The 27,639-nt window shown below is 43.0% G+C and overlaps 1 protein-coding gene across 3 annotated transcripts in view; it reads right to left on the reverse strand.

The window, feature by feature from the left end:
• CAMK2A (calcium/calmodulin dependent protein kinase II alpha) overlaps window positions 1-27,639 on the reverse strand; it is a 238,611-nt gene that overhangs the window by 187,084 nt on the left and 23,888 nt on the right. For all 3 annotated transcript variants that reach the window (XM_030212236.1, XM_030212235.1, XM_030212234.1), the window contains exon 2: window positions 10,715-10,809. In XM_030212236.1, the coding sequence (XP_030068096.1) occupies window positions 10,715-10,809 (95 nt within the window). The remainder of the gene's footprint in view (window positions 1-10,714; window positions 10,810-27,639) is intronic.

Raw genomic sequence — 27,639 nt, forward strand, 5'->3', positions numbered from 1 at the left:
ATATTACCACAGACACTAACTGATCAATTAAATCTGCATCTGCTGAAGAGGATAGTAAATCAGACATATTGACTATTTCCCAAAACTCACCAATCCTTCACAGCCTTCTATTATTATTTCAAGTAGCCCCATGTTTGCTATAATTGCCACCTCTCTATCATCTCTACCCACCTTTGGCTGGCAAACATAAGTATAACCAGGAGGACAAACCTGGTTCAACAAGTCTGCATCCACACACCAAGTTTCCACAGTCCTGCAAGCACCAACTTAACATCAATAATCACATCTCAAGTAATCTCTCACTTTTTCTTGATTTAGCAGGCATAAGACAATGTACTAACTGGATTTTGCAGTAAATAATCACAGATCATTTTCTTAACATTCTACTTTTATTCCCTCACCTCTCACTCCTTCCTCTTTTCCCAATATGATCCATCCCATACCTACCCAGATGAATAAGAACTGAAATTTTCTCTCCTACACCTTCCACTATAGGAGACCCAAAGCACATTTTACCAACCACAGATAACCCACCCTACACTCAGTCTAAACTAACTACACCATAAGATCCCTCAACACATGCCACCCACCACAGAACACCCAAGACCAGAATATAATCCAAACAAACCAAATGTAAAGACTTCAAACTATTATATAAGCCATCTAAAAAAAAAGCTCTCAAAGGAGCACCTAAAAAGGGGAGCGGTGACTTCATGATGATGATGATGTCATGGGGGGGGGGGGCAGGAGGAGGGTGGTTGTGCTTCCCAGTCTCTGCAAGTGTCCCTTTATTCAAATCTAACGTGAAGGGCTAATTAGGAAGCTGGAAAAATGCTGGCAACAGCGGTGTCTCTTTCCAAGTTTTATCATTGCACTTAATGCAGGTTCTTTCAGTTCTTTCTAGAACTCAATGCCCCCTTTTAGGTACCCTGATACTGCACAGTGAGACCCTATTCTATAATGGCATCTGGGTTATAGACTATTGTACTAGCATAACCCAACATTGGCATACCTAACATTTTCACACTCGCATTTACACCAGCCATAAACCTGACATAACTACAGTCTTGTAAATGTGGTATTCTGTATGTTCTGTAGGTAAATGACACCTCTGCCCATGCTCCACCCATATAAACACCCCTTTGCATTTTCTCGCTATGTGAGTAATGCACACCATGACAGAATAGTGCTACTAAATGTATAAGTGTAAACTTACAGGAAAAAGTCACCAAGGTGGAGGAACAGAAGAACCTGTACAAAATACACACAAGTCAATAGAGAAGTAGGGTTAAAGGATGAGTCTTCCAATCACTGAACAGAGGAGGGTATTTCTAGAGCTACTCTTGTATGTTACTTTTTCTCTAATTTTGGAAAGCTTTTCCTGATTTCATCTGCAGCTGACCCCTGAGGCAAGCTTTGTTAAGACAAAACACAGTCCCGTGTTGGGTCCTTGCTGTCTTGTAATAAATATTCCTTTTCTGAGCCCATCAGTGATTAAAAGTCTCATCCTTTAACCCTACTTCTTTACTGACTGAGTATTACCCACAAAAGTGCTGACATTCTGCACATTTAAACGTCCAAGTGGTGTATAAACGTAGCTTTTCAGTTCTAGAATTTCCCTTCATGTGTCTTAGCTGAAGTGGGGAGAAATGGCTTGCTAACATCACCTGGGAAGTTGGTGCTTCCCACTGCCTGAAAATGTCCCCTCAGTCAAATTCTGTTTCTTCTTCTTCCCCCTCCTCCTCCCTAAGCTGGAGGCTTTCTTCATAAGTAGGATGCCATCCCTAACTGAGATTTATCTAGATTCTTGTCCAATTTCTGACTCTTTTGGACGTGCTTGGCAGGCAGACTGGTACAGCCTGCATTGGAGACACTGCAGAGATTTAAATTCTTGTGCCTTCTTCTCTTACTTTGCCCCAAAAGGAAGATGGAGCAGGTCTCTCCATGATGATCTCTGTGGCCATCAGCTAATATATATAGAATATATTGGTGCAGACTGTAACATTAAAGAACAGGCCTAAACATCCAGGTTAGGAACTGACTTCTGGTTGTCCACATAGAAGTGCATATTGCTAAATTTGAATCACCCTCAATTTCTATCCACTCCCCGTTTTATCGACATCATCGTCTATGAAAGGAAAGTGAATGGAAGGCCCAGCTATTTTGTGTAGCAGTAAGCTTTCCTGCTGCAGTTACTGGAGAAAAATCAGAACAGGTAAGGTCTAAACTAGAGTACTAACAGCCCTTTCGGTACTCCAGAATTACTATTGCCATTTTTTGAGTGATGCTGCTTCTTTGGTCGTACATGTTTAGAGCCAGGAACACATAGCAAATTATTGATAACATAGAACATCAAAGCAAATAAATAAATAAATAAAATAAAGCGCTTTTGCTGTTGCTTTATAATAGCACAGTGACAGCCTTATTCCCTTTTATTAACGTCAAGAGCTGTGCTTAGCAGCTCCGTTTTTGAACCAGTGGGCAATGAATTCCAGCACCCAAGCGGCCCTTCCTGCTCATGCTAAAGACATGTAAAGCCACAAGAGACAGTTCATGGGTTACCATTCTCCAGCCTTTCATCACTTTTTTTTACCAATTCATAATTTTTAATTGGATATTTTATTTTGCAGACAGTTTAAATATAACACACACACACGATGTTCGCTGATGACCTCTTTCGCCACGCTACAAAGAAGCTGTAACCCCCACCCCAACCTGTCATAGACAGGAGCTGCCCCTTCAGAGAAAGCTGATGTGATATGAAAGCATGGTAGATGTCCAACACTAAAATTATGCCTATTATATTCGGTGAGGCCCTGAGTCTGGTGAGAGAGGAATCACAGTGGCGACAGAAGGCGAACAGACAACTTCGTGGCCTACTTACCAGTTTTCACAGTGCATTCAGGCACTTGTAGTCCTGCATGCAATAAAAAAAGCAGGACTTTGGATACTAGAACGCAGCGGAATGTAATGTCCCAAACATGCAGAATCAGTTAGCGACCATCAGCTCTTTGCATTCTCTTCCTTACCCATAGCCTTGAAGAGCTCAGGATATAAAGCGTCTTTACAGTTCAAGATGCTGGTTTCACCACAAACTCCATTGTGTTAAAAAAATAATTACATTGAATTAAAATGGAACGGGTGTCAGCTGTTCAAGCTAACTGATTGAAACACCAGAAGGCACTGATGAATTCCACACGGTCACACAAATCAAACCAAAGAAGTGGAGGAAGCCAACTAAGTTCAGGATGACCAAAGTTTATTCTCCAAAATAAATGCTGATAGAATAACCCAACACGGGTTGTGTTTTGACAAACACAGGCTTCGTCAGGGGTATCTTTCAAATCAGCAAACAATGTCATAACAACATTCTTCTGATTCTTTATTCGGTTTCTGTTGCAGATTCTTTAATTGTTTTCAGAACTAATAGGAAAAATATTAACACCCCCTCCCCTTTTTCCAAACCTGATTATATCACTGAAGAGCTCCACATGTTGGGAAACATTGATAAAGGGAATAGCTGGTACCCACAACCTGTCTAGCATATGTTGTCTGCTTTTTGAGCCCTTCAGTGATATAGTTTGGAAAAAGGGGAGGGAGGTGTTATGATTTTTCCCGTTAGTTCTGAAAACAATTAAAGAATCTGCAACAGAAACTGGATAAAGAATCAGAAGAATGCTGTTATGACAATCGATCAGGCTTATTTTCGAAAGAGAAGGATGCCCATCTTTCGACACAAATCGGAAGGTGGGTGTCCTTCTCACAGGGTCACACAAATCGGCATAATCAAAAGCCAATTTTGGGTGTCCTCAACTGCTTTCCGTCGCGGGGACAACCAAAGTTCTTGGGGGCATGTCGGAGGCGTAGCGAAGGTGGGACTTGTGCATGCCTAACACATTGGTGTCCTTGACACATAATGGAAAAAAGGGCATCCCTGATGAGCATTTGGATGACTTTACCTAGTCCAGATTTTCTTACAACCAAGGAACAAAAAGGTGCCCGAACTGACCAGATGACCACCAGAGGGAATCAGGGATGACCTCCCCTTACTCCCCCAGTGGTCAGTAACCCCCTCCCACCCTAAAAAAAGAACTTTAAAAATATTTTGTGTCAGCCTCTATGCCAGCCTCAAATGTCATACTCAGGTCCATCGCAGCAGTATGCAGGTCCCTGGAGCAGTTTTAGTGGGTGCAGTGCACTTCAGGCAGGTGGACCCAGGCCCATCCCCCCCACCTGTTACACTTGTGGTGATAAATGTGAGCCCTCCAAAACCCACCACAAACCCACTGTACCCACATCTAGGTGCCCCTCTTCACCCGTAAGGGCTATGGTAGTGGTGTACAGTTGTGAGTAGGGGGTTTTGGGGGGCTCAGCACACAAGGTAAGGGAGCTATGTACCTGGGAGCTTTTTCTGAAGTCCACTGCAGTGCCCCCTAGGGTGCCCGGTTGGTGTCCTGGCATGTGAGGGGGACCAGTGCACTACGAATGCTGGCTCCTCCCACGACCAAAGGACTTGCATTTGGTCGTTTCTGAGATGGGCGTCCTTAGTTTCCATTATCGCTGAAAATCAGAAACAATCAAGTCTAAAGACGACCATCTCTAGGGACCACCTAAATGTCAAGATTTGGGCATCCCTGACCGTATTATCGAAACGAACGATGGACACCCATTTTGTTTCGATAATGCGGGTTTCCCCGCCCCTTCACCGGGACGTCCTGCGAGGACGTCCTCAGGAAAACTTGGGCGCCTCTTTCGATTATGCCCCTCTATATATGACAACACGTTGCTTGCTGATTTGAAAGATGCCCCTGATGAAGACTCTGTTTGTCAAAACGCAGCCCGTGTTGGGTTATTCTATCAGCATTTATTTTAGAGAATAAACTTTGGTCATCCTGAACTTTGGTTGGCTTCCTCTACTTCTTTGGTTTGATCTAACTAACTGATAGACATCTGCTGCTTTTCTGCAGTGCCTTTCCATTTATTAAATAAAGTTGAGTTATTTGGTGATTCTTTTCTTGTTTTATATGTTGTTAGTGTTATCCCAGCTTAAAATCAAAACACTGTGGAACAAAATACATCTATGCAAAATAACAATTCTAAACATAAACTCTTGCAATATAACGATAACAAAATCTATCTTTCATGTATGAAAAACTGCAGTTTGGTAATTTGATTGCAAGAAACAAGAAGGGAAGATTTTGAAGACATTTCAAAATATTTTGTCACATATGTTAAAATTAAAACATTTTTTCATGGGGTTTTTGCCAATGATTGGTCCAAGTCAAGAGGCAGCTGTGGTCTTCCTTTGGGAGTGGATTTGATAAGGTTAATATTCTACAGAAGTAGCCTGTGACTGCTGAGGCTTTTTTCCTCGTGTGAGTTCATACATGAAAAATAGGTTTTGTTATCGTTATATTGCAAGAGTTTATGATTTGAATTGTTATTTTGTAAAGGTGTATTTTGTTCCACAGTTTTTTTTATTTTAAGCTGAGCTTTGTATGTGGATTTGTTCTTTGGAGTTTTAGTGTTATTCCAGAACATAGAGAGTTATTTGTCACTAGCGATCTATGGAGAAAATGTTTGCAGTTTCTCCCTTGCCTGTCTCTTTTGCGGCCCTGGTGCCAATGCCAGTCTCAGTGAGCCAGTGAATCACTAGTTGTTAATGCAAGTTATGGCTGGAATGAAAATAGGTTCCTATGTCTTTTGTGTCAGTTCTGGGTCTTAACAGGTTCCCTTCCTGTTCTTTTCTCTGCAGTTAATGCATTCCAGAGCAGCAAAATCAATTACACCACTTTTTGCCTGATGTGTGATTTTTATATGTGAGAGTGTATGAGTGTGTATATGGGGAGGGGGAGAGTGGAAAAGTGAGGGAGGAGGGAAACCTGCAGTGTCTGGAATTTCACAGTTGTAACTGGCTATGGCAAAAGCTAGGGAGAGACAAGAGTAAGCAAGAACAGCATAAAAAGGCAAAAAGAGCAATGCAGAGAGAGGGGTCGATGCAGAAAGCCATGTGGTAGAGCTGTGCACCGATGGCTGAGCATGCCGCTTCTACTTCGAGATTAGCAAGAAAATATTCCACAGTGATGCAATAAGCTAATGAGATACAAATTCAAAACGCATAAGACTTGCATGCTAATCAGGGAAAGCCTGCCGGACACATGTGTACAAAGGTTTTGCAGTTAAGAGCGGCTTCACTGTGTGTGCATCTGAAGAAAACCAAAGTGCCAGCACACATCTGCACGTGACCCAGAATTTTGTTTTGCATAAAACGATTAATCTCACAAAAATTTCTTGCACTTACATTTTTTTGATGCTAATATTTATGTGCAGAGCAACGTGCGCAGAGGTGTGCTGGTGCTTTCATTTTCTTTGGAGACTTGCACAATGAAACTGCAGTTACCTCCGCACACAGCTATTACTTTCGCTCTATCTTTCAAAGTTGCACCATAGTTGCAGAAATAAAGGAAAAACCTGCAGTAAATCCTAAAACTGGCATTAAAGCCTCTCAACTATCCCACGCTGCCATGGGCCTGCTGTGACATTCTCACATTGTGCACACATTAAAATCTCCTATATACTTCTGTGCATTGCAGAGGAATACATAGTGACTTCATTATCATTCATTTTAACTTATTGTGCACTCAAAGTATCCCTCGTTAACTGCCGTAGTGAACCGTTTTCTGCATGGTGTGGCTAATAATATCTGCATATGCCTCATGGCAATCATGTACTTCTGCTTGAAGTAGTTTTCTGCATCGACCTCAGAGTGATCACACCAATCCAATCTGATTATTGACAAGCTTCTAGATTTAGTGTAGGTTGGAAGGATGTCATCCTAGGGGATCAGTCTGTAGGTTTCCCTAGTGTGGGTGGAGCCTTTTAAAACTCTGCTGACCCCATTGCATCTGAGATAACCCTGGGTGCATTGAATGCCAGTCATTATCTTGCTTTTTGCTGTTCCCTACGTAAAAGAGAGTCCTTCTGATAACAACCCTGAAACAAGGGCAAATACTGTGCTAATGGCAGGTAAATTCCAGTCTCTATAGCTCTTTTGCCCACAAATCATGGCAGATTAAAGCACCAGAACTGGCTAGCTCCTTCAGATTATGCGCTTATCTCTTTCCTGGCTCTTTGCTTTCTTTTGAGGGTATTATTACTAGGTCCTTTTTATTATTTGAATTAATATATTTTTTATTTCTTATATTTTGAGAAAAAAGATATATAATATTTTCTATGACCACAACTTCTTTTTTATAATCTCCATCTTTAAGGTCACTTTGTGGTTCTTCATTCTATATTTAAAGTTCATAGTGTCCAGAAGATACCTTTTAGGCCAGGGGTGCTCAATGCTGGTCCTCAAGGGTCGTAACCCAATTAGGTTTTCAAGTTTCCCCAATGAATATGCATGAGATCTATTCGCATGTACTGTCTCCATTGTATGCAAATAGATCTCATGTATATTCATTGTGGAAATCCTGAAAACCCGCATGGGTTGCGGCCGTTGAGGACCGACATTGAGCACCCTGTTTTAGGGGTTCTGATAAGGATGTGGAGAGGAACAGTCTAATTTAACAAGATGTATACATGGTGTGTACAGTACATCCAGAGTTCCTTAATCTGTCCTAGGGACCTCACAGCCAGTTTGGATTTCAGGATCTCCACAAACCCAGCATATGCAAATTCAGCTCATGCACTTTTAGGTCCTTTTACAAAGGCACACTGAAAAATGGCCTGCGGTAGTGTAGATGTGTGTATTGGACGCGCGCATAATCATTTTCCGCGCATCTGTGAAAAATGCCATTTTAAAATTTTTGCCAAAAATGGACATGTGGCAAAATGAAAATTGCCACGTGTCCATTATGGGTCTGAGACCTTACCACTAATCATTGACCTAGAGGTAATGTCTCACACGGTAAACGGGTGGCAATGGTCTATGTGCACTGAATGACGATTACCACCAGATTACCACCCACGCGCCAAAAAATAAAAATATTTTCCAGTGCACATAGTGGACGCCTGTCAAAAATGAAATTACCACAAGGGCCACATGATAGCCAGGTGGTAATTCAAAATTGATGCGCTTTGGGCACACATAGGCGCCTACGCGGCTCAGTGAAAGGGCCCCATTATTAGCTCATTAATTGACTTAAAGGGCTGTAACAATGGGTATTCTGGCTTAACACAGCACCTAAATAAGTTATCCCAGGGTCCATAGCAATGAAATGCATGTAAAGCAGCTCATTACTAGGTAAATGCTAGGTGACTTGTGATGAACACTAGATGCATGCCAGAAATCACATTATAAACCTAAAATGACAGTAAAATAAACTCAGTCAAAAGCTGGGGTTATTGTACCATTACAAGAGCATCAGGCTGCCAAACCATGGCCCAGTGCTTCACCAACTACCCCAATCATGATCTGAAGGCCCCCTGTACACAATCTTCCCCATCTTAGCCACACTGCACCTAAGCCCCTCGATCTCCAACCCTCCCACACCCAATCCCCAGCCCCCCCCCCCCCCACACACACACAAAAGCCTCCCTTTCACACAATCCCCTCCCCGCACACAGCTCTCCCCAACTGACATCCCCTATACCCTGAGGGTCCCCGGCAGTACTTGGTGGTCTAATACATCCCTGGGCCAGGAGCAATCCCTAGTTGCCCCCTCCTTAAAAATGGCACTTCAAGTGGTAATCTCGTGGGACTAACACTAGGGACATCATTTTGAGAGAAGGCAGCTCAATGCTCGTAGGCCGATGGACTAATGCTGCATGTAAGGTGGCTAGCAGACAGTGTTAGCTCCTTGCCAAGGGAGTCAGCAACCTGTGGCTCAGAGAAATCACAAGCTGGTGACTCCTGTAGTAAATCAAGGTACGTTGAAATCTTGCCTTTTATCACACCTTAATAACTTCCCCCCTTAGATGGCAATTGTATAAGTGGGCAGCCATTTGTAGGTGACCCAATGCTACGCAGTGAGATCCAACTCTATAAAAGCATCTGGATGCTCAGATTCCATTATAGAATACTGGGGTAACCTGGTATTGGTGAAACATACATTCAGTCATAGATCTGGCATAACTCTGGCCACCTAAATGTGGCAACAGCTTGTGTAACTTACAGTATTCTGTAAGTTATATGAGTAACTAGGAGGCCCCTGTCCATCCCCTCCCATGCTTTGCCCATGTATACACCCCCTCTGAATTTGCACACTTTAGCACAGGGGTGGGCAACCTGTGACCCAGGTGCCAAATACAGCCCACCATTGAATTTTATATGCCCCCCCCCCAAGACCATGGGAAGTATACACAAAGAACATCATTAGCCAGAGTTCGGGTGATTTCAAATACGGTATTTCACAAATATTTTCAGAGTTGTTTTTAGTTAATTTTTTTATTTATTAACATAGTAAATGTCAGCAGATAAAGACCTGCACAATCCATCTATTCTGCCCAACAAACTGCCCAGAGTTGAATCTGACCCTCTGCACTTGTTCCACTTCTTCATGTTTAAACACTGGCGTACTTAATCTCTCTCTCTCTCTCTCTCTCTCTGTCTCTCTCTCTCTCTCTCACTCTCACTCTCTCTTTTCCTGCCAATTTTGGGACACAGACTATAGAAGTCTGCCCAGCACTGGTCTTACTTCCCAACTACTAGAGCTGCCTTTGAAGCCCACTCCAGCCTTGATCCTGATTATTTTTGCCATTTACAGGATCCAGACCACAGAAGTCTGCCCGGCCTTGGTTTTACTTCCCAAACTCTGAAGCTGCCATCAAAGGTCACTCCAGTTATGAGGTCATTTAAGTTTTGCTTTAATTGGATTATTTATGACAGAAGATCTACGGAGCTCTGTGCATTTACGGTTCCAACATTACATAATGTTGCAGCCCACTGGGGGACGTTCTAACGTTCATGTGGCCCTCTGTGTATATATATTGCCCACCTCTGCTCTAGTGCTTGCATATATCATTATAGAATAGCACCTAATACATATGTTAGTTCTCTGAGCATACAGAAAAAGTCCACCTGAGTGGAGGAATGCTGAAATCCCACAATGAAACAGAGAAGTAACGAGAGAAGTGGGAAGTGGACTAGGCTCGCCAGGGATAAATCAAGGAAACTTCAAATTCTTATTGACACAAGTTTTATTGATAGAAGACTTGACAGAGCACTGTGTTTTGGCCAAAAGGCCTGCCTCAGGAATCTTTCTATATTATCTGGAGAGTGGCATTAAAAACAAGTGGTCTTAAAAAAGGTCTTTGGAAAAAAAACATACAGCACAGGGTGATCATATTGCAAATTGCCTGGTGAAACACAGTGCTGTGTCGAGTCTTCTATCGATAAAACTTGTGTCAAAAAATTTTGAAGTTTCCTTGATTTGTCCCTGGAGAGCCCGGTGCACTTTTCACTTCTCTTGTTACTTCTCTGAGCATATACACATGCGACGGGGGGGGGGGGGGGGGGGGGGGGGGGATAATAACCTCAGGCACCTAGTTATAGAATTGTCCCTCACTTGTGGATATCCTGAAATCCCAACTGCCCTGCAGACCAAAGGACAGATTTGAGAAGCCTTTCAGTAAATGCTCTGGAAAAGTTTAAACATCAAGCTTAAATCAGAAAAATGAAAGCCTGGCAAAATGTCAACATTGTGTTTTAACTGTCTGCTGAGCTGTCTGCAAAGATTTTTCGCTAGCAAGAACCATTCTTTGCCCCTACCTCTTGCAGAGAGTTTCTTTGTGTTGATAATTTTTGCCGCATACTCTTGCCCAGACAACACTTTCACACATCTTCGGACGATAGAAAATGCTCCTCTGAAAAAAAAAAAAAAAGAGGAGAAAAGTTGAAAGTGACAGCAGCATGAAGTATAAATTATACAGGAGCTAGTACAGGTACTAGACAGGGAATCTTGAAGAGTGCTCCCTTGATTCCTGAAGTGTCCATTTTTTTCCTGTTTCCCCATCCAAATTGCATATTCATATAATAGCAACCAATGCTGACAGCCTGAAAAACTGAAATCTACAATGACAACCTTAAATACCTCATAGAACTCAACAGGTCACAATTTAAACTCTGCAGGTAGTATTCCTTTTAAATGCCTGCCAGGGCATTTAAAGATATACCCAAATATTCCATACCAGCTGCTATCTGAATACTGGCACTGAATATCTGGATATAACAGTTCCACTGTCATCATCCTGATACTGCCTTTATGGTACCGTAAGTTGCCCAGATAACCATCCAGATACCAGTGCTGAATATCGCAAGTGACTGGATAAATTCTGGCACCACCCAGGCTCTGCCCTAGGGCCACCCCGACACTATCCGGATAACCCTGGGACAGTAAGCAGGGATATTATTTATTTATTTATTTATTTGTTGCATTTGTATCCCACATTTTCCCACCCATTTGCAGGCTCAATGTGGCTTACATTGTTCCGTCATGGCGATCGCCATTTCCGGAGTGAGAGATACAAGTGGTATTACATTAGAGATTATGATTGACGTGGTAGATTAAGCAGTCAAGTATAAAGAGTTCATATTCGGAATAAGAGATCAAGTGGTATTGCATTGTATTATCTGGATAATGTTGCTGAAACTGGGTATGGCCCTGATCAGTGCAACTTTATCCAAGTAGCAGGTACTGCTCCCCAGATAAGTAACTTTGAATACTGGATCCCAAGTATTTCCTGCCAGATGGGATTTTGTGAGGTGTAATTATTATTTTATGTTTTGTTGTCATCTGCTCATAATGTAAAATGATGGGGAATATAAGCTGATTAAGGGGCCCTTTTATCAAAGTATGGTAAGTTTTTGCATTGAGTACCATAATTTAGACACCCACTTTACGCGGACTGTGAATCTGTTCTTGGAACACTAGTATATTAGGCAGTTATGTGTCTACATTTAGACACACCCACAGTTATGCACCTATATTTAGGCACACCCACTTATGCCATGTCAAATTAAAGAATCATAAATCACTGGACCAGATGGTTTCACCCTAGGGTCCTGAAAGAACTCAAACAAGAAATCGCTGATCTGCTGTCAGTGATCTGTAATTTGTCATTAAAGTCATCCATAGTACCTGAAGATTGGAGGGTGCTACTTAACTTATTTATAAATGATCTGGGTCAATCAGCCAGCCCCTGAACCCCAATTAACCACCAGTAAATGTCTCAGAAAACAAATAAATCTTAAGGGCTACCTTGAAGCAGGAATAAGAAACTTCAGACCTGAGATGGGGGGGGGAAGAGAGTTCCATAGACAAAGTCCTATGTAGGAAAATGAAACGCGTTGAGTGGAGTCCAGGTGGAAACAGGAGAGAGGTGGGACAGAAAGCTGATTACTAGAGGCAGATCACAAGACCCGTGCAGGCCTATAGGGGACTACTAAGGAGGAATGATAGGACGGGAATCCAGTATAGAATACTTTATGAGTAAGTGACAGAAGTTAGTAGCGGATCCGAAAGAGGATAGGGAGTCAGTGGTATTGTTGGAGGATAGGGGTAACATGAAAGAATGCAAACAGCTGTATTTGGTACAGTTTGAAGATTTTTGATAAGGGCAAAAAGGAGAAAACCATAGGAAATGTTGCAGTAATCTAATTTAGATATAACAAAGGCATAAAGCAGTGTTGCAGAAGCATCAAGATCAAGATAAGGATGGATAGAAGGAATAGTATGCAGAGAGGAGAGAGGAACAAACAATAGCAAACACTTGGGAAATAAAATTGAGCAAACAGTCAGAGAACCCCTAGATATTTCAAGGAGTCTACCAAAGAGAGGGAACGCGTGAATCAACGTAACAGGGAAAGGATGAGTCGCATGACCCTTCACCCAAAGGGCCAAAATGATTTCAAAGAATTCAAACATAGATGGTTAGTATTAAGCTAAAGATCAATAGCATCCGAACCAGTCTGTAGAGAAGAAATCAGGAGAGGAAGGAAGCAGGTCTAAATGCCATATGGACATATAGGTCTCCTGACATATGAACACGCTGCAGGTTTTAGGCATCAGTACCCCAGATTCATAACAATGGAATTTAGACATTCATGGAATATGGACATCTAAATGTCAGTTTATGGACATCTAAAACCAGGGGCGTATCTGGAATCCGGCGGTAGGGGGGGCCACAGCCAGAGAGGGGGGGCACATTTTTGCCTCCCCCCCCCCCCCCCCCGCCGCCGCCGCCGCCTCTCTCCACCCCCTCCCCGCCGTCAACCCTCCCCCGCTGCTTACTTTTGCTGGCGCCGAGGTCCGACCCGCAATCTCCGTTTTTCGTCTTCCTCCGTGGCCATGCTTCCAGGAAGTAACGCTGCAGTGCTGATTCGTTGAATCCAGTTCGACGTCTGACGTCAGACGCCGAACTGGATTCAACGAATCAGCACTGCAGCGTTACTTCCTGGAAGCATGGCCACGGAGGAAGACGAAAAACGGAGATTGCGGGTCGGACCTCGGCGCCAGCAAAAGTAAGCAGCGGGGAAGGGTTGACGGCGGGGAGGGGGGCCAGGGCGAAATCTGCGGGGGCCCAGGCCCCTGTGGCCCCACGCAGATACGCCCCTGTCTAAAACACAAACAGAGCTTCTAAAATAAAGGTCATATGTGCCACCACCAAAAATTGACATATAACTTTAAACACATTTCTTTTCTGTTTAAAGTTATAGCTGCTATTTATGCATCCACATAAATATGTTTTTCATCCACTGTCACTTTGCCCTAAGCCACTTTGCCCTTTTAAATGCATACCTTGGCTGCATATATAAAAGTTGCATATATAAAAATCTGGCCCTCATATTTCAAAAACACTCTGGGGGAGATTCTATATATGGCATCTATAAAATCGGCGCAGAAATCAGCGCCGACTAAGCATATTCTATAAGTGGCATCTAGAGTTAGGCGTGGTATATAGAATACACTTAGTTGGTATCCTAGCACCTAAGAGGACCTTGTGGTAGAGAAGGAAATTGTTGATGTATGTTGTTGGTTTTTTTTTTTGCTCATGCCCACAAGGCACCTTTACTCATTGAAGCATTAGGCATGAACTGCCAGGCTCTTTTTTTCATAGTGCATCAGTCATATATGCTCTGTCTTTTTAAAGACCATCTCACTATTCCCATCTAGCTGTATTCCCATTCTCTGCACCATCAGACTCCTGAGGCAGGCGTTTGTATGCTGAAATATGGTGCCGTGTCTTGATATTTGTTTTTATGTAATAAACTTTATTTGTTGAACCTGTGGTTTCTTTAGCCTTCCCTCATTTCCCACTTCTGGGTTTGTTGCTATTTTCATAGGACTTTTTGTGTCCAGTTACCTGTTCTGGTATCAGTTAATGTTGCTACATCACCACGCACTAACCAATTAGCACAGGGTTAATGTGTGAGCCCTTACCATCTGAAATAGGTGGCAGTAGGGGCTCATGTGCTAATGGCCACATGCTAATGGGAAAATTAGCGTGTGGCCATTAATTTAAAAACTCGGCCATTTTACCCATGTCATTGGTGTAGCCAAGGGTTGGCCTAGCAGCACACCTATGATATGGCTCCCAACAACTGTCCCCTCCTGCATACCTAGTAAATAGCAGATCTCCGCCTGCAGCGAGCAGCGACTAATACATGCTGTGGGGCCAACATGAGCAGTGTGTATTAGTTGCTGCTTGCTGCCGGTGAAAATCTGCTATTTAAAAGGTATGAAGGGGGGGGATGTTTGAGAGACCATATGGTATGCAGGCTAGAGAGAGAGAGACCAAATCACTTGTGGGACAAGGCAGAGTTCTTCTGCCCACCCATCTTGGGCCCAGGCCCACCCAAAATTGGGTGTCTGTCTACGCCCCTGACCCATGTGGAAAAATGGCCTTAGTATGCGGGAATGACCCACAGAAGCATGGGCTAAGGCCGCTTTATACCGCACTTTGGTAAAAGTGCCCAATTGTAAATGGAGACAGTCGCTGACCACAGGCCACAACCTACAACAATGTTTGGTGTTAACCAATGACAAGGCAGCTTTAAAAATACCTGATGATATCACAATGTGTTCTGCCTTCCCTAAGATTTCAACAGGATTGAACTGAATGGCATTTTCCCTATAGGAAAGAAAAATTTTAAAAAGGTTTCCAATTGTTGAGGACATCAAAATCACAGGGAAAGTGTGGCAGAAATTAGAAAGAAAATGGAATAACGTATCAAAGATTACTAGTTTTCAGTGAGAAAAAGTAGACATTGACAGGACAAACAGGGACGTGATGATTTTATAAGGCCAGTGTACTCGTGAGAATAATGAATTCTATACTATATTGTTAAATTACTGAGACTAGTATGATTCAATTCAGTTCCAACAATAAAATATTAGGAAGCTGCTGCAGTGAGAAGGACTGAATGGGCCTGAAAATCAAACCAAACCCTGAGAGCTGCCTCAATAGATGCATCTATAAGGCACAGTAGAGATTCTAGCACTGATGTATCTGTCTTAGGGATAATTAGATGATACTATTTGCATAAGATGTCAGTCTAGTACATTCTACCAGCATTTAATTAGCCATCAAAAAGCCCAGCTGATTTCACTTTTTCTGAACAAATTGCAAAAGCTGGGGAAACAACAATAATAAAGAGATTGTAAGAATGAGTGAAACATAATTTAAACTAGATGTACAAAGGAAGGAAGTAATTACATTTGGAATAAGAAGAAAATGCATCTAATTTACAGAATGTGCTCAGACTGGCTTGGAAATACTGAATGTAGAAAGAAGCCACAGGAAATGATAACTGAGTGCATGTATAAAGGTGAGCACAAAGTTCAACCAGACTTCCAAGGATAATCTTGGACCAGTAGGTAGACTATCAGGCTTTTTTTCGAAAGAGAAGGGCGCCCATCTTCTGACACAAATCGGGAGATGGGTGTCCTTCTCTTAGGGTCGCCCAAATCAGCATAAATCGAAAGCTGATTTTGGGCGCCTTCAACTGCTTTCCATCGCAGGGACGACCAAATTTCACAGGGGCGTGTCGGCAATGTAGCGAAGGCGGGACTGGGGCGTGCTTAAGAGATGGGCGTCCTCAGCCAATAATGGAAAAAAGAAGGGCGTCCCTGCCGAGCACTGGATCAACTTTACTTGGTCTATGTTTCTTGTGACCAAGCCTTAAAAAGGTGCCCGAACTGACCAGATGACCACCGGAGGGAATCGGGGATGACCTCCCCTTACTCCCCCAGTGGTCACCAACCCCCTTCCACCCTATAAAAAAACTTTAAAAAATTTTTTCCAGCCTCTATGCCAGCCTCAAATGTCATACCCAGCTCCATGACAGCAGTATGCAGGTCCCTGGAGCAGTTTCAGAGGGTGCAGTGCACTTCAGGCAGGTGGACCCAGGCCCATCCCCCCCTACCTGTTACACTTGTGATGGTAAATGTGAGCCCTTCAAAACCCACCAGAAACCCACTGTACCCACATGTAGGTGCCCCCCTTCACCCCTTAGGGCTACGGTAGTGTTGTACAGTTGTGGGTAGTGGGTTTTGGGGGGGGGGGGTTGGGGGCTCAGCACACAAGGTAAGGGAGCTATGCACCTGGGAGCAATTTCTGAAGTCCACTGCAGTGCCCCCTAGGGTGCCCAGTTGATGTCCTGGCATGTGAGGGGGACCAGTGTACTAAGAATGCTGGCTCCTTCCATGACCAAATGGCTTGGATTTGGTCGTTTCTGAGATGGGCGTCCTTGGTTTCCTTTATCGCTGAAAACTGGGGACGACCATCACTAAGGACAACCATCTCTAAGGTTGACCTAAATGTGAAGATTTGAGTGTCCCCGACTGTATTATCGAAACAAAAGATGGACGCCCATCTTGTTTCAATAATATGGGTTTCCCCCCCCCCCCCTTTATGTAGCCATCCTGCGAGGACGGCCCCAGGAAAACCTGGGTGCCCCGTTCAATTATGCCACTCCACATGGTCACTTAAGTGCAGTACTTAAGTTACTTTTTTTTGTGCAATACTTTTTACTAGTGACAAGTTCCATTTAAGCTGTACTTTTATGCTTAGTAGCAAAGTACAAATTTGGAAAGTAGTTTTTTTTTGTTTTTTTTTAAGTATTTTCCATCTCTCTGCTTCTCCTCTACAGGATTTCCAAGTGATGTCAGATGCAGCTTGCAGCTGATTGGGCCCGAACCTCTGGGCTCGCACTAATAAACTGTCATGGGAAACGTGCAGGAGCCGGCTCTGCAATGCCACTACTGCTTCCTGCACCAGGCCTGCCTTCTCTGATGTACACTTCCGTGACTGACGCACGAAGCACTAGCAGCACTGCAGAGAGCCGGATTCTGCCTGTCTCCTATGGTAGTTTATTAGTGTGGGCCCAGCAGAGGTGCATGGGAGGGAGGGAGTGAGACTGTGCTGCAGGGCTGCAGTGTATGGGAGGGGAGAGAAAGAAAGAAATTAGGCAAGACTGGATGGGTGGGGAGGGAGAGAGAGAGAGAGTGACAGAGAGAGATAGAATGATACTGGATAAAAGGGGGGAAGAAACAGAGGCTATGGACTGAGGGGGAGAGAGAAATTGGGCAAGACTGGATAGGTGGGGAGGGAGAGAGAAATGAGGCAAGACTGGATGGGAGGGAAAGGAGAGAGAGAGAGTGACAGAGAGATAGGGCAATACTGGATAAAGGCGGGGGGAGAGACAGAGGTTATGGGCTGGGAAGAGAGAAATTGGGCAAGACTGGATAGGTGGGGACATAGGAGTCAACTTTTCAAAATGATTGGGGATGCTAATCCTATAGAAATGATGCCTCCCTGGGTACAGTCAAAGGGTTTGCTCAATATTAGGGATGTTCAGCACCCACAGAGATGAAACAGATCAGTGTTGGAGTTGGTTATAGTGGAAGAGGTGAAGAAGACAGAAGAAGATCTGAGGCAAGATGGCGTCTGAATAGGACGTGTGTGAAACAGCTCCTCACTCAACTCCCTCTTGCTGTTTTTTTTTCCTTAAAAAATACATTTCCATGCCCAAGAGACGGGGCAAACAGAGGGCTTACCCTGCTCCCTCTGCAAGACAGGAATTGGGACCAATGGACCGTTTCACTGTTCCCAGAGTAGAATTGACTGGGCAACAACCCTTGCTGCAGGAGGGATCGATGAGAGGAGAACCGACCTACCTGCCTGAGGGAGAGACCACTCTGAGCCCAGAGGAACGGAGTCCTCCTTCCATGCCGGCAATGCTGGCAGACCAGAGCCCTGGATTGACTAGACCCGATGAGGAGATGTCTGATCTGGGAGCAGGGGCAGACTCTGCTAGCAGAATGCCGAGTGCAGCAGTGCTGGTGGTTACTGCTGAGAATACCGAAGGAGCAGGAGTTGAATCACAAGAGAGCAAGACTGGCTCTAAGAAAGGAGCTCAGGAAGAGGTAACATTGAAATTATTTCCTAAAAAACCGGAGAAAATAACCCTAGAAAAAATTTGGGATGCTTTGGAATGTTTAGAAGATTCTTTAACCCAGAAACTATCTCCAATAGTTAAAGTTACTCAATCAAATCAAGTTAAAATAGCAGACTTGGAAAAACAGTTGGAACAATCTAAAACTTTTGAACAAACAATTATACTTGAAACAAATCAAATTAAAGAGAGTCAAATAACTTTAATAAAAGAAAATGTATACTTACAGAGGAAAATAGAAACTTTAGAAAATTTACAAAGGATGAAAACATTGAGATTTATAAATTTTCCTAAAGTTCCAGCAGTGGCTCCTTTAATAACATTCAAAAGATATCTTTCTGAAGTATTAAAAATTACTGAACAATTGTTTCCACCTGTAGCAAGGATTTATTATTTGGCTCCCTATGTTAAGAAACCAAGTGAGCACATAATACCATCTATGGAAACCCCATTTGAGGAGCTAAATTTGAATTTATCACAAACAATTGAAGATGAATTATGTGGAGTACAACCTGCTACATTAATTATAGACTTTGTTCTACAGCCGGATCGGGACTGGATCTTGAAAACTTTCTTTAAACATAGACATGAAGTCTTTCTGAATTGCAAAGTCAAAGTATTTCCTGATATTGCTAGACAAACTCAGAAAAGACGTCAATCTTTTTTGAAACTTCGTGATCGTGTATTGTCACAGGGGGGAATTTTCTGGCTTAATTTTCCTTGCAAATGTGTTGTTAAATTTCAATCAATTAAATATGTTTTCTTTGAGAGTGATCAGTTAGCAAACTTCCTGGACTCCAGACAAGAACCAGCCGTAAACTCTCTTGTGCTTCCTCCATTAGTATCTACTCCGTGATAGGATAAGTGGGAACATTTGTGGACTTTAGCAGTAATTATCATTTAATAGATTTTCTTTATAAAATATTTTCTTGTATGGTATGGTAATACTCCTTTTCTGTACAAGTGTATCTTGTAAAATTCATTAAAATTACAAAAAAAAAAAAAAAAGAAGAAGACAGAAGAAGAGAAAAAAATGGAATACCAACAGGAGACCCTTGGAACGACAGTTAAAGAAAACAGGAAAGCAATAACCAGAGATTGGGACCAAAAAAATTAGAAAAATTAAATGGCCAGACAGCAAAGGTAGAAAAAAGAATTTAAATTTAAATTTAGGATAAAGTAATACGGTAACACTGTTAGTGCAGTTTAAAAGTTAATAAATATAAAGAAAAGAAAAAAAAACAAAGAATAAGGTGACACCTTTATATTGTACTATATACATTTTTTACTAACTTTTGGAGAACAAAACTTACTTCTTCAGGTAGGGATAGTATCATGCTCTAATAGTATGCTTGTTGTGACTTAAGGAAGGAGGTTTTTGCCTCCAAAAACTAGTCAAAAAATGTAATAAGTAAGTCCAATAAAAATGTATCACTTATGTTCTGTTTTTTCTTTTATTTGTTAATTGTTAATGTAGCACTTAGAATATATACGTTTTTGAAATTACATCTGCTTTTTTTTATATTTTGCAGAGTACAAAGGGATGTGTAACTGTTTCTGTTTCTTTGGTTTTGCACTGTATGCAGAGTATGGCTTCTCAGGGGTTCAGTTTAATTTTTGTCTACATATTTCTATTTTTAGTTTGTGGTTACTTATTCTATACTTTATGAGGGGCAACCTGTTCATTTGTGAAAAAGGCTGGGTATTCTGTTAGCATCAAGTGTCTGTGTAGGACTGATCTGTACTAAACCAACTTGTTTCATGAGGTACCTCATGAAAGGCTACAGAGGAAATTGGTGGGTCATGGGATAGGAGGAAATGTCCTATTGTGGATTAAAAACTGGTTGAAGGATAGGAAACAGAGAGTGGGGTTAAATGGGCAGTATTCACAATGGAGAAGGGTAGTTAGTGGGGTTCCTCAGGGGTCTGTGCTAGGACCGCTGCTTTTTAATATATTTATAAATGATTTAGAGATGGGAGTAACTAGCGAGGTAATTAAATTTGCTGATGACACAAAGTTATTCAAAGTTGTTAAATCGCGACAGGATTGTGAAAAATTACAAGAGGACCTTACGAGACTGGGAGACTGGGCGGCTAAATGGCAGTTGACGTTTAATGTGAGCAAGTGCAAGGTGATGCATGTGGGAAAAAAGAACCCGAATTATAGCTACGTCATGCAAGATTCCACGTTAGGAGTTACGGGCCAAGAAAGGGATCTGGGTGTCGTCGTCAATAATACACTGAAACCTTCTGCTCAGTGTGCTGCTGCGGCTAGGAAAGCGAATAGAATGTTGGGTATTATTAGGAAAGGTATGGAAAACAGGTGTGAGGATGTTATAATGCCGTTGTATCGCTCCATGGTTTAATTACACGTTGGGTGAAGAAGAATTTTCTCCGATTTGTTTTAAATTTACTACACTGTAGTTTCATCGCATGCTCCCTAGTCCTAGTATTTTTGGAAAGCGTGAACAGACGCTTCACATCCACCTGTTCCTTGCTGAATTCTTTCACAACAAGGTTGAAAAGATAAACATTGCTTTCTCTACCTCACCACCTCTCCCTCCACTAGTCCGTTCCCCTCTCTCTCCTTCCCCTCATTCCCTTTCCTCCTTTCCTGAAGTTACTATTGAGGAAACTACACTTCTCCTTTCTTCCTCAAAATGTACCACCTGTTCCTCTGATCCCATTCCCACCCACCTTCTTAATGCCATCTCTCCTGCTCTTATTCCTTTTATCTGTCACATTCTCAACCTCTCACTTTCCACTGCGACTGTCCCTGCTGCCTTTAAACATGCTGTGGTCACACCTCTCCTTAAGAAACCTTCACTCGACCCTACTTGTCCCTCTAATTACCGACCCATCTCCCTCCTTCCTTTTCTCTCCAAATTACTTGAGCGTGCTGTTCACCGCCGCTGCCTTGAGTTTCTCTCCTCACATGCTATTCTTGACCCACTACAATCTGGTTTTCGCCCTCTCCACTCAACCGAAACTGCGCTTACTAAAGTCTCCAATGACCTATTACTGGCTAAATCCAGAGGTCAATATTCTCCCTCCGCACCTTTAGTGTTCACTCTGGTGGATCCTCTTCTACTTCTATCCCTCTGCCTGTCGGCGTACCTCAGGGTTCTGTTCTTGGTCCCCTCCTCTTTTCTATCTACACGTCTTCCCTTTGTTCATTAATCTCATCCCATGGCTTTTCCTACCATCTCTATGCTGATGACTCCCAAATCTACCTTTCTACCCCTGATATCTCACCTTGCATCCAAACCAAAGTTTCAGCGTGCTTGTCTGACATTGCTGTCTGGATGTCTCAACGCCACCTGAAATTAAATATGACCAAAGCCGAGCTTCTCATTTTCCCCCCCAAACCCACCTCCCCGCTCCCCCCGTTTTCTATTTCTGTTGATGGCTCTCTCATTCTCCCTGTCTCCTCAGCTCGAAACCTTGGAGTCATCTTTGACTCTTCTCTCTCCCACTCTGCTCATATCCAGCAGATTGCCAAGACCTGTCGTTTCTTTCTTTACAACATCCGTAAAATCCGCCCCTTTCTTTCCGAGCACTCAACCAAAACCCTCATCCACACCCTTGTCACCTCTCGTTTAGACTACTGCAATCTGCTTTTTGCTGGCCTCCCACTTAGTCACCTCTCCCCTCTCCAGTCGGTTCAAAACTCTGCTGCCCGTCTCATCTTCCGCCAGGGTCGCTTTACTCATACTACCCCTCTCCTCAAGACCCTTCACTGGCTCCCTATCCGTTTTCGCATCCTGTTCAAACTTCTTCTACTAACCTATAAATGTACTCACTCTGCTGCTCCCCAGTATCTCTCCACACTCGTCCTTCCCTACACCCCTTCCCGTGCACTCCGCTCCATGGATAAATCCTTCTTATCTGTTCCCTTCTCCACTACTGCCGACTCCAGACTTCGTGCCTTCTGTCTCGCTGCACCCTACGCCTGGAATAAACTTCCTGAGCCCCTACGTCTTGCCCCATCCTTGGCCACCTTTAAATCTAGACTGAAAGCCCACCTCTTTAACATTGCTTTTGACTCGTAACCACTTGTAACCACTCGCCTCCACCTACCCTCCTCTCTTCCTTCCCGTTCACATTAATTGATTTGATTTGCTTACTTTATTTTTTGTCTATTAGATTGTAAGCTCTTTGAGCAGGGACTGTCTTTCTTCTATGTTTGTGCAGTGCTGCATACGCCTTGTAGCGCTATAGAAATGCTAAATAGTAGTAGTAGTAGTAGTAGTAGTTCCACTCCACTCATTATTTTATATACCTCTATCATGTCTCCCCTCAGCCGTCTCTTCTCCAAGCTGAACAGCCCTAGCCTCCTTAGTCTTTCTTCATAGGGAAATCGTCCCATCCCCGCTATCCTTTTAGTCGCCCTTCGCTGCACCTTTTCCAATTCCACTATATCTTTCTTGAGATGCGGCGACCAGAATTGAACACAATACTCAAGGTGCGGTCGCACCATGGAGCGATACAATGGCATTATAACATCCTCACACCTGTTTTCCCTTTCTTGGTCCGTAACTCCTAACGTGGAACCTTGCATGACATAGCTATAATTCGGGTTTTTTTCCCCACATGCATCACCTTGCACTTGCTCACATTAACCATCATCTGCCATCTAGCCGCCCAGTCTCGCAAGGTCCTTCTGTAATTCTTCACAATCCTGTCGCAAGTTAACGACTTTGAATAACTTTGTGTCGTCAGCAAATTTAATTACCTCGCTAGTTACTCCCATCTCTAAATCATTTATAAATATATTAAAAAGCAGCGGTCCAAGCACAGACCCCTGAGGTACCCCCTGAGGAACCATCTCTGATTTCTTTTATCATTTCTGCGTCTATCTGCTCATCCTGGCGAGGCGGACGGTAGTACACTCCTATCACCGTCCTTTTCCCTTTTCTACATGGAATTTCAACAGAAGTGGTTTGTCATTTTACATTTTTATGTAGAGAGATGTGGTAGCCGTGCTAGTCCACTTTTAAAGATAATCAATAGCAATAAAATAAAATAAAACATAGAAAAGAAAATAAGAAGATACCTTTTTTAATGGTCCTTTTTTATTGGACTAACTTAATACATTTTTTTGATTAGCTTCCTTCGAAAGCTAATCAAAAAATGTTTTACATTAGTCAAATAAAAAATGTATCAGCTTATTTTCTTTTCTATGTTTTATTTTTGTTATTATTATTATTGATTGATTGATTGATTGATTGATATACATTAGAAACAAGCAAACAATACTTGTCAAGAATAAAATAAAATTTTTAAAGAAATATATACTGCCCGTTTACTAAAGTCCACGGCGTACCTAATGGAAGTGCCCCCTATGTGGCTCAGAAACTCCTCCACCAAATACCTAAACAGTACTCAAAGCATCATCTGAACCTCGGACAGCAACATGGGTCACTCCCATTTGACCAACCTAAGGAAAAGGAATATTTTTAGGCCTCCAACCAAGGCTGTGAACTTAGAACAAACTGCTGGACCTTTGCCTAGTCCATTCCAATGCATTCTGGTACCTGTATTTAGAAATAATGTATTCTAACTCAGTGCTTCAAGAACTACAAGCACTGGACTGTATCAGAATGGGAGTTTAAAAAACAAAACAAAACACATCCATGTCTTGGAAGTGCATGTGCATGTATGCTCAGGCCAAATTTTGCCTGTGCTTTCTTCCCACCATAGTGTGAATCTGTCTTGTATTTATTATGCTAAATCATTTGTACAGCATATAGCAGGCTTAGGTCAGGGCAGCAGAGTGAAGTAATGGGTTGTGATAGAAGACATTAAACTTACTACTACTACTACTATTTATTTCTAGAGTGCTACCAGGGTTACGCAGCGCTGTACAAAAAACAAAGAAGGACAGTCCCTGCTCAAAGGAGCTTACAATCTAAAGGACAAGAAGGACAAAAAGTGCAGTCATCATCAGATATGATGGTGGAAGTTTAGCTGATCAGTCTAATCTTAATTAGTGTAAACTAGAGTGAACTTTCTAAAACTCAATGGGGGGGCAATATGTGTGTGTGTATATCTCAGTATATATGTATATTTGTTTTAATTTTTTATGTACATATATAGATACATTATGGGCTGGTGGTTAATCAAACCCTCCTCTTCTTCCAGTGTTCTCTCCCCCTCTCCCTGCACCCTTGTGCTCTTTCCCTTTTCCTCCCCCTCATCCTTTCCTTTGTACTCTCCATGTTTCCCTCATCATTGAAGTCACACCCTTTCCCTCCCCTTTTGATTCCTCCCTCTCTCCTATGAGGAGTTGCTTTATGGGGTTATCTTGCCCCATGTTTTCCCCCCTCCCTAAATGAGTGTGGGAATGTCAGGTGTGTGGTGGATGAAGGGGGTGTGTTGGGTATGTGTGGTTAAGGAATGCTGTATGTGTGGTGCATGAGGGAAGATTTGTGAGTTGTGTAGTATGTGAAGGTGGTTGTGTAAGAGAAAGACAAAGGGAACTGATATACCACCTTCTGTGGTTTTTGCAACTATGTTCAAAGTGGTTTACATAGTATATACAGGTACTTATTTGTACCTGGAGCAATGGAGGGTTAAGTGACTTGCCCAGAGTCACAAGGAGCTGCAGTGAGAATCAAACCCAGTTCCCCAGCATTGAAGGCTGCTGCACTAACCACAAGGCTACTCCTCTACTAGCAACATTCCATGTAGAATCTCAAGTAGGGAAATGGAACTGGAACTTGTAATACTGCCTTTCTGTGGGTTTTGCAACTACATTCAAAGCAGTTTACATAGTATATACAGGTACTTGTTTTGTACTTGGGGCAATGGAGGGTTAAGTGACTTGCCCAGAGTCACAAGAAACTGCAGTGGGAATCAAACCCAGTACCCCAGGATCAAAGTCCGCTGCACTAACCACTATGTTACTCCTCCACTCCTGTATAGGGTGTGTGATAAGTGAAGAGCAGTGTAAGAGATTTGTGAAGTGCAAGCAGTGTGGTGGGTGTGAGGAGAGTGAGGGTGTGTGTGTGAGGTGTGTGGGGTATGTGGTGGGTGAAGGGGGTGTGTTGGGTAAGTGTGGTTAAGGAGTGGTGTACAGGATGTGTGGTGGATGAGGGAAGATTTGTGAGATGTGTAGTATGTGAAAGGGGTTGTGTAGGGCATGTGATAAGTGAAGAACAGTGTACGAGATTTGTGAAGTGCGAGATGTGTAGTGGGTGTTGGTGTGTGTGAGGAGAGTGAGGGTGTGTGTGTGAGGTGTGTGGGATATGTGGCAGGTGAAAGGAGAATGTTGGGTAAGTGTGAGTGAGGAAGCATGAAAGTGTGTGTGATGTGTAGCATGTGAAGGGGGTTACATACAATGTACGATAAGTGAGTGGTGTATGAGATTTGTGAGGTGAGAGACGTGATGTGTGGGACATGTATGTGTGTGAGGGGTTTGTGTATGGTGCGTGGTGAGTGGGAGGGTGTAGGCATCTGTGAAGATACTTGCAGCACGTTGCTCCTTCTCAACTGGCACCTTCTTGCTTCTTTGTACCTGTGAGTAGGCTCAGCAGATTACTGAGGCTGCTCTCTGCTGGTTCTTTACTTAATTATATGTCTCTACATTGTGGGCTGAGAGACTGTGGTGCTGGAGGGATGGAAACTTCTGCTAGCACTTCAATGTTGGCGTCACCAGTAGCAGGAACGGGAGGTGAGATCCTCTGGCCCTTAGAGAAACAATGCTGAGATGTGAAATCTCTTTGCTGGTGATGGCGGGATAGAGTGATAGGAGTCTCTGCCGGCATTTGGAAATGCAGTTCTACAGCTGACAGGAACAGCAGGGGAGTGTGGGCGAATTGTGCAGAAACAGAAAGACAGATGGACAAAGTCCTTCTGCTAGTGCATATGTAGATAGACAGAGAGTAACCAACTCCAGTATGATCAGAAGAAGTTGAGAAATAGACAATCTATTCAAGATAGACAAGCAGGACAGAGAGCAGGCTGGTGAAGCCTTTTACCTGTACAGGAAGATTTAGGGGGTAGGTGTTCAAAGTGATTTAAACAGCCAAGTGAAGCTCAGGCTGTTTAAATTGTTTGTATGGGGCTACCCAGAGATATTCAGCTGTACCTAACTGGTTAGTGCCATTGAACATCTCTGCTAACCGGCAAACCCCTAGCCAGCTAGGTTTGGAGTAGGCCGTGGGCAGATTGTCAACTTAGCCAGCTAGCAGCGATATTCAGTCCGCTAACCAGCTAAATAACCGCATAAAGTTAGGACAAGAAAGCAGCTGTCCTAACTTTATGTATCAAGTTAACCAGGCACCAATCTGAATATTGGCCAGTGCCCAGTTAACTTCTGAATTGGCAATCATATCCAGATATTGAATGCTCGGAGCCATGCATGCCCCAGAATTGAATACCCAGGGTTGTTTCAACCTGATGCTGTAACAGCCGCATATTGCTGCTGGCTGAATATCACCCCCTTCAGGTGTAAGTGGTTAAAACGCACGCGAAGAGATGAGTTTGCAGGTTTGAATCTAGCCAGAGCAAGAACACACGTTTGGGAATTCTGTTCCAAGCAGAAAAGGGGCAAAGTGCAGAGCCTAATTTTGGAAAAGGTGCAGATGGGCTAAAATAGGAGCAGCTCACCTGGGAATAAAATTTGGGACCAGAGGTGAAAAGAAGAAGAAATCAGGAAAAGAAATGAGGAGCCACGACATGTAGGCAAGTATAAGTATGAATTTTATGCAACAACTGATGGGAGCCCCAGGCCAGCCCAACTATTAGGCAGGGCTAAGCAATTGCCTAGGGCAGACGCTTCTGGGGGCACCAAGGAGTAGCTGTAAGTCAAAGCAATATAATAGGCCCTGATAACCACAAAAACTCAAAAGAAATAACAGGAGGTACTTTTACCAGCAGGAAGGATGTCCAGTTCTGAAACAGCCCATTTACTCAGATTATTCTGGGAGAGGTGTTATTGGGGGGGGGGGGGGGGGGGGGGGGCATGCAGCCTAAAATTTAATTGGAGGGGATGCAAGGCTGAAGGATTGACTAGGGCACCTAATACATTTGCACCACAACCAGGAGCCTATGTCATGATTTGAGAATGATGGTAATGATATGATCTGCAGATAAATCGTGCCACTGAATTTTGAACAGACTGTAATAGAAAGAACCCATTCAGATGTAAACCTGTGGGGAAAGAAAAATTGCTTCCTAATCACCTAACCAGATTTATCATGAGTACTGTGGAAGGTGGTAGAGCTGCAATCACA

Source organism: Microcaecilia unicolor, chromosome 8 (assembly GCF_901765095.1).
Source record: "Microcaecilia unicolor chromosome 8, aMicUni1.1, whole genome shotgun sequence".
Classification (NCBI taxonomy): Eukaryota; Metazoa; Chordata; class Amphibia; order Gymnophiona; family Siphonopidae; genus Microcaecilia; species Microcaecilia unicolor.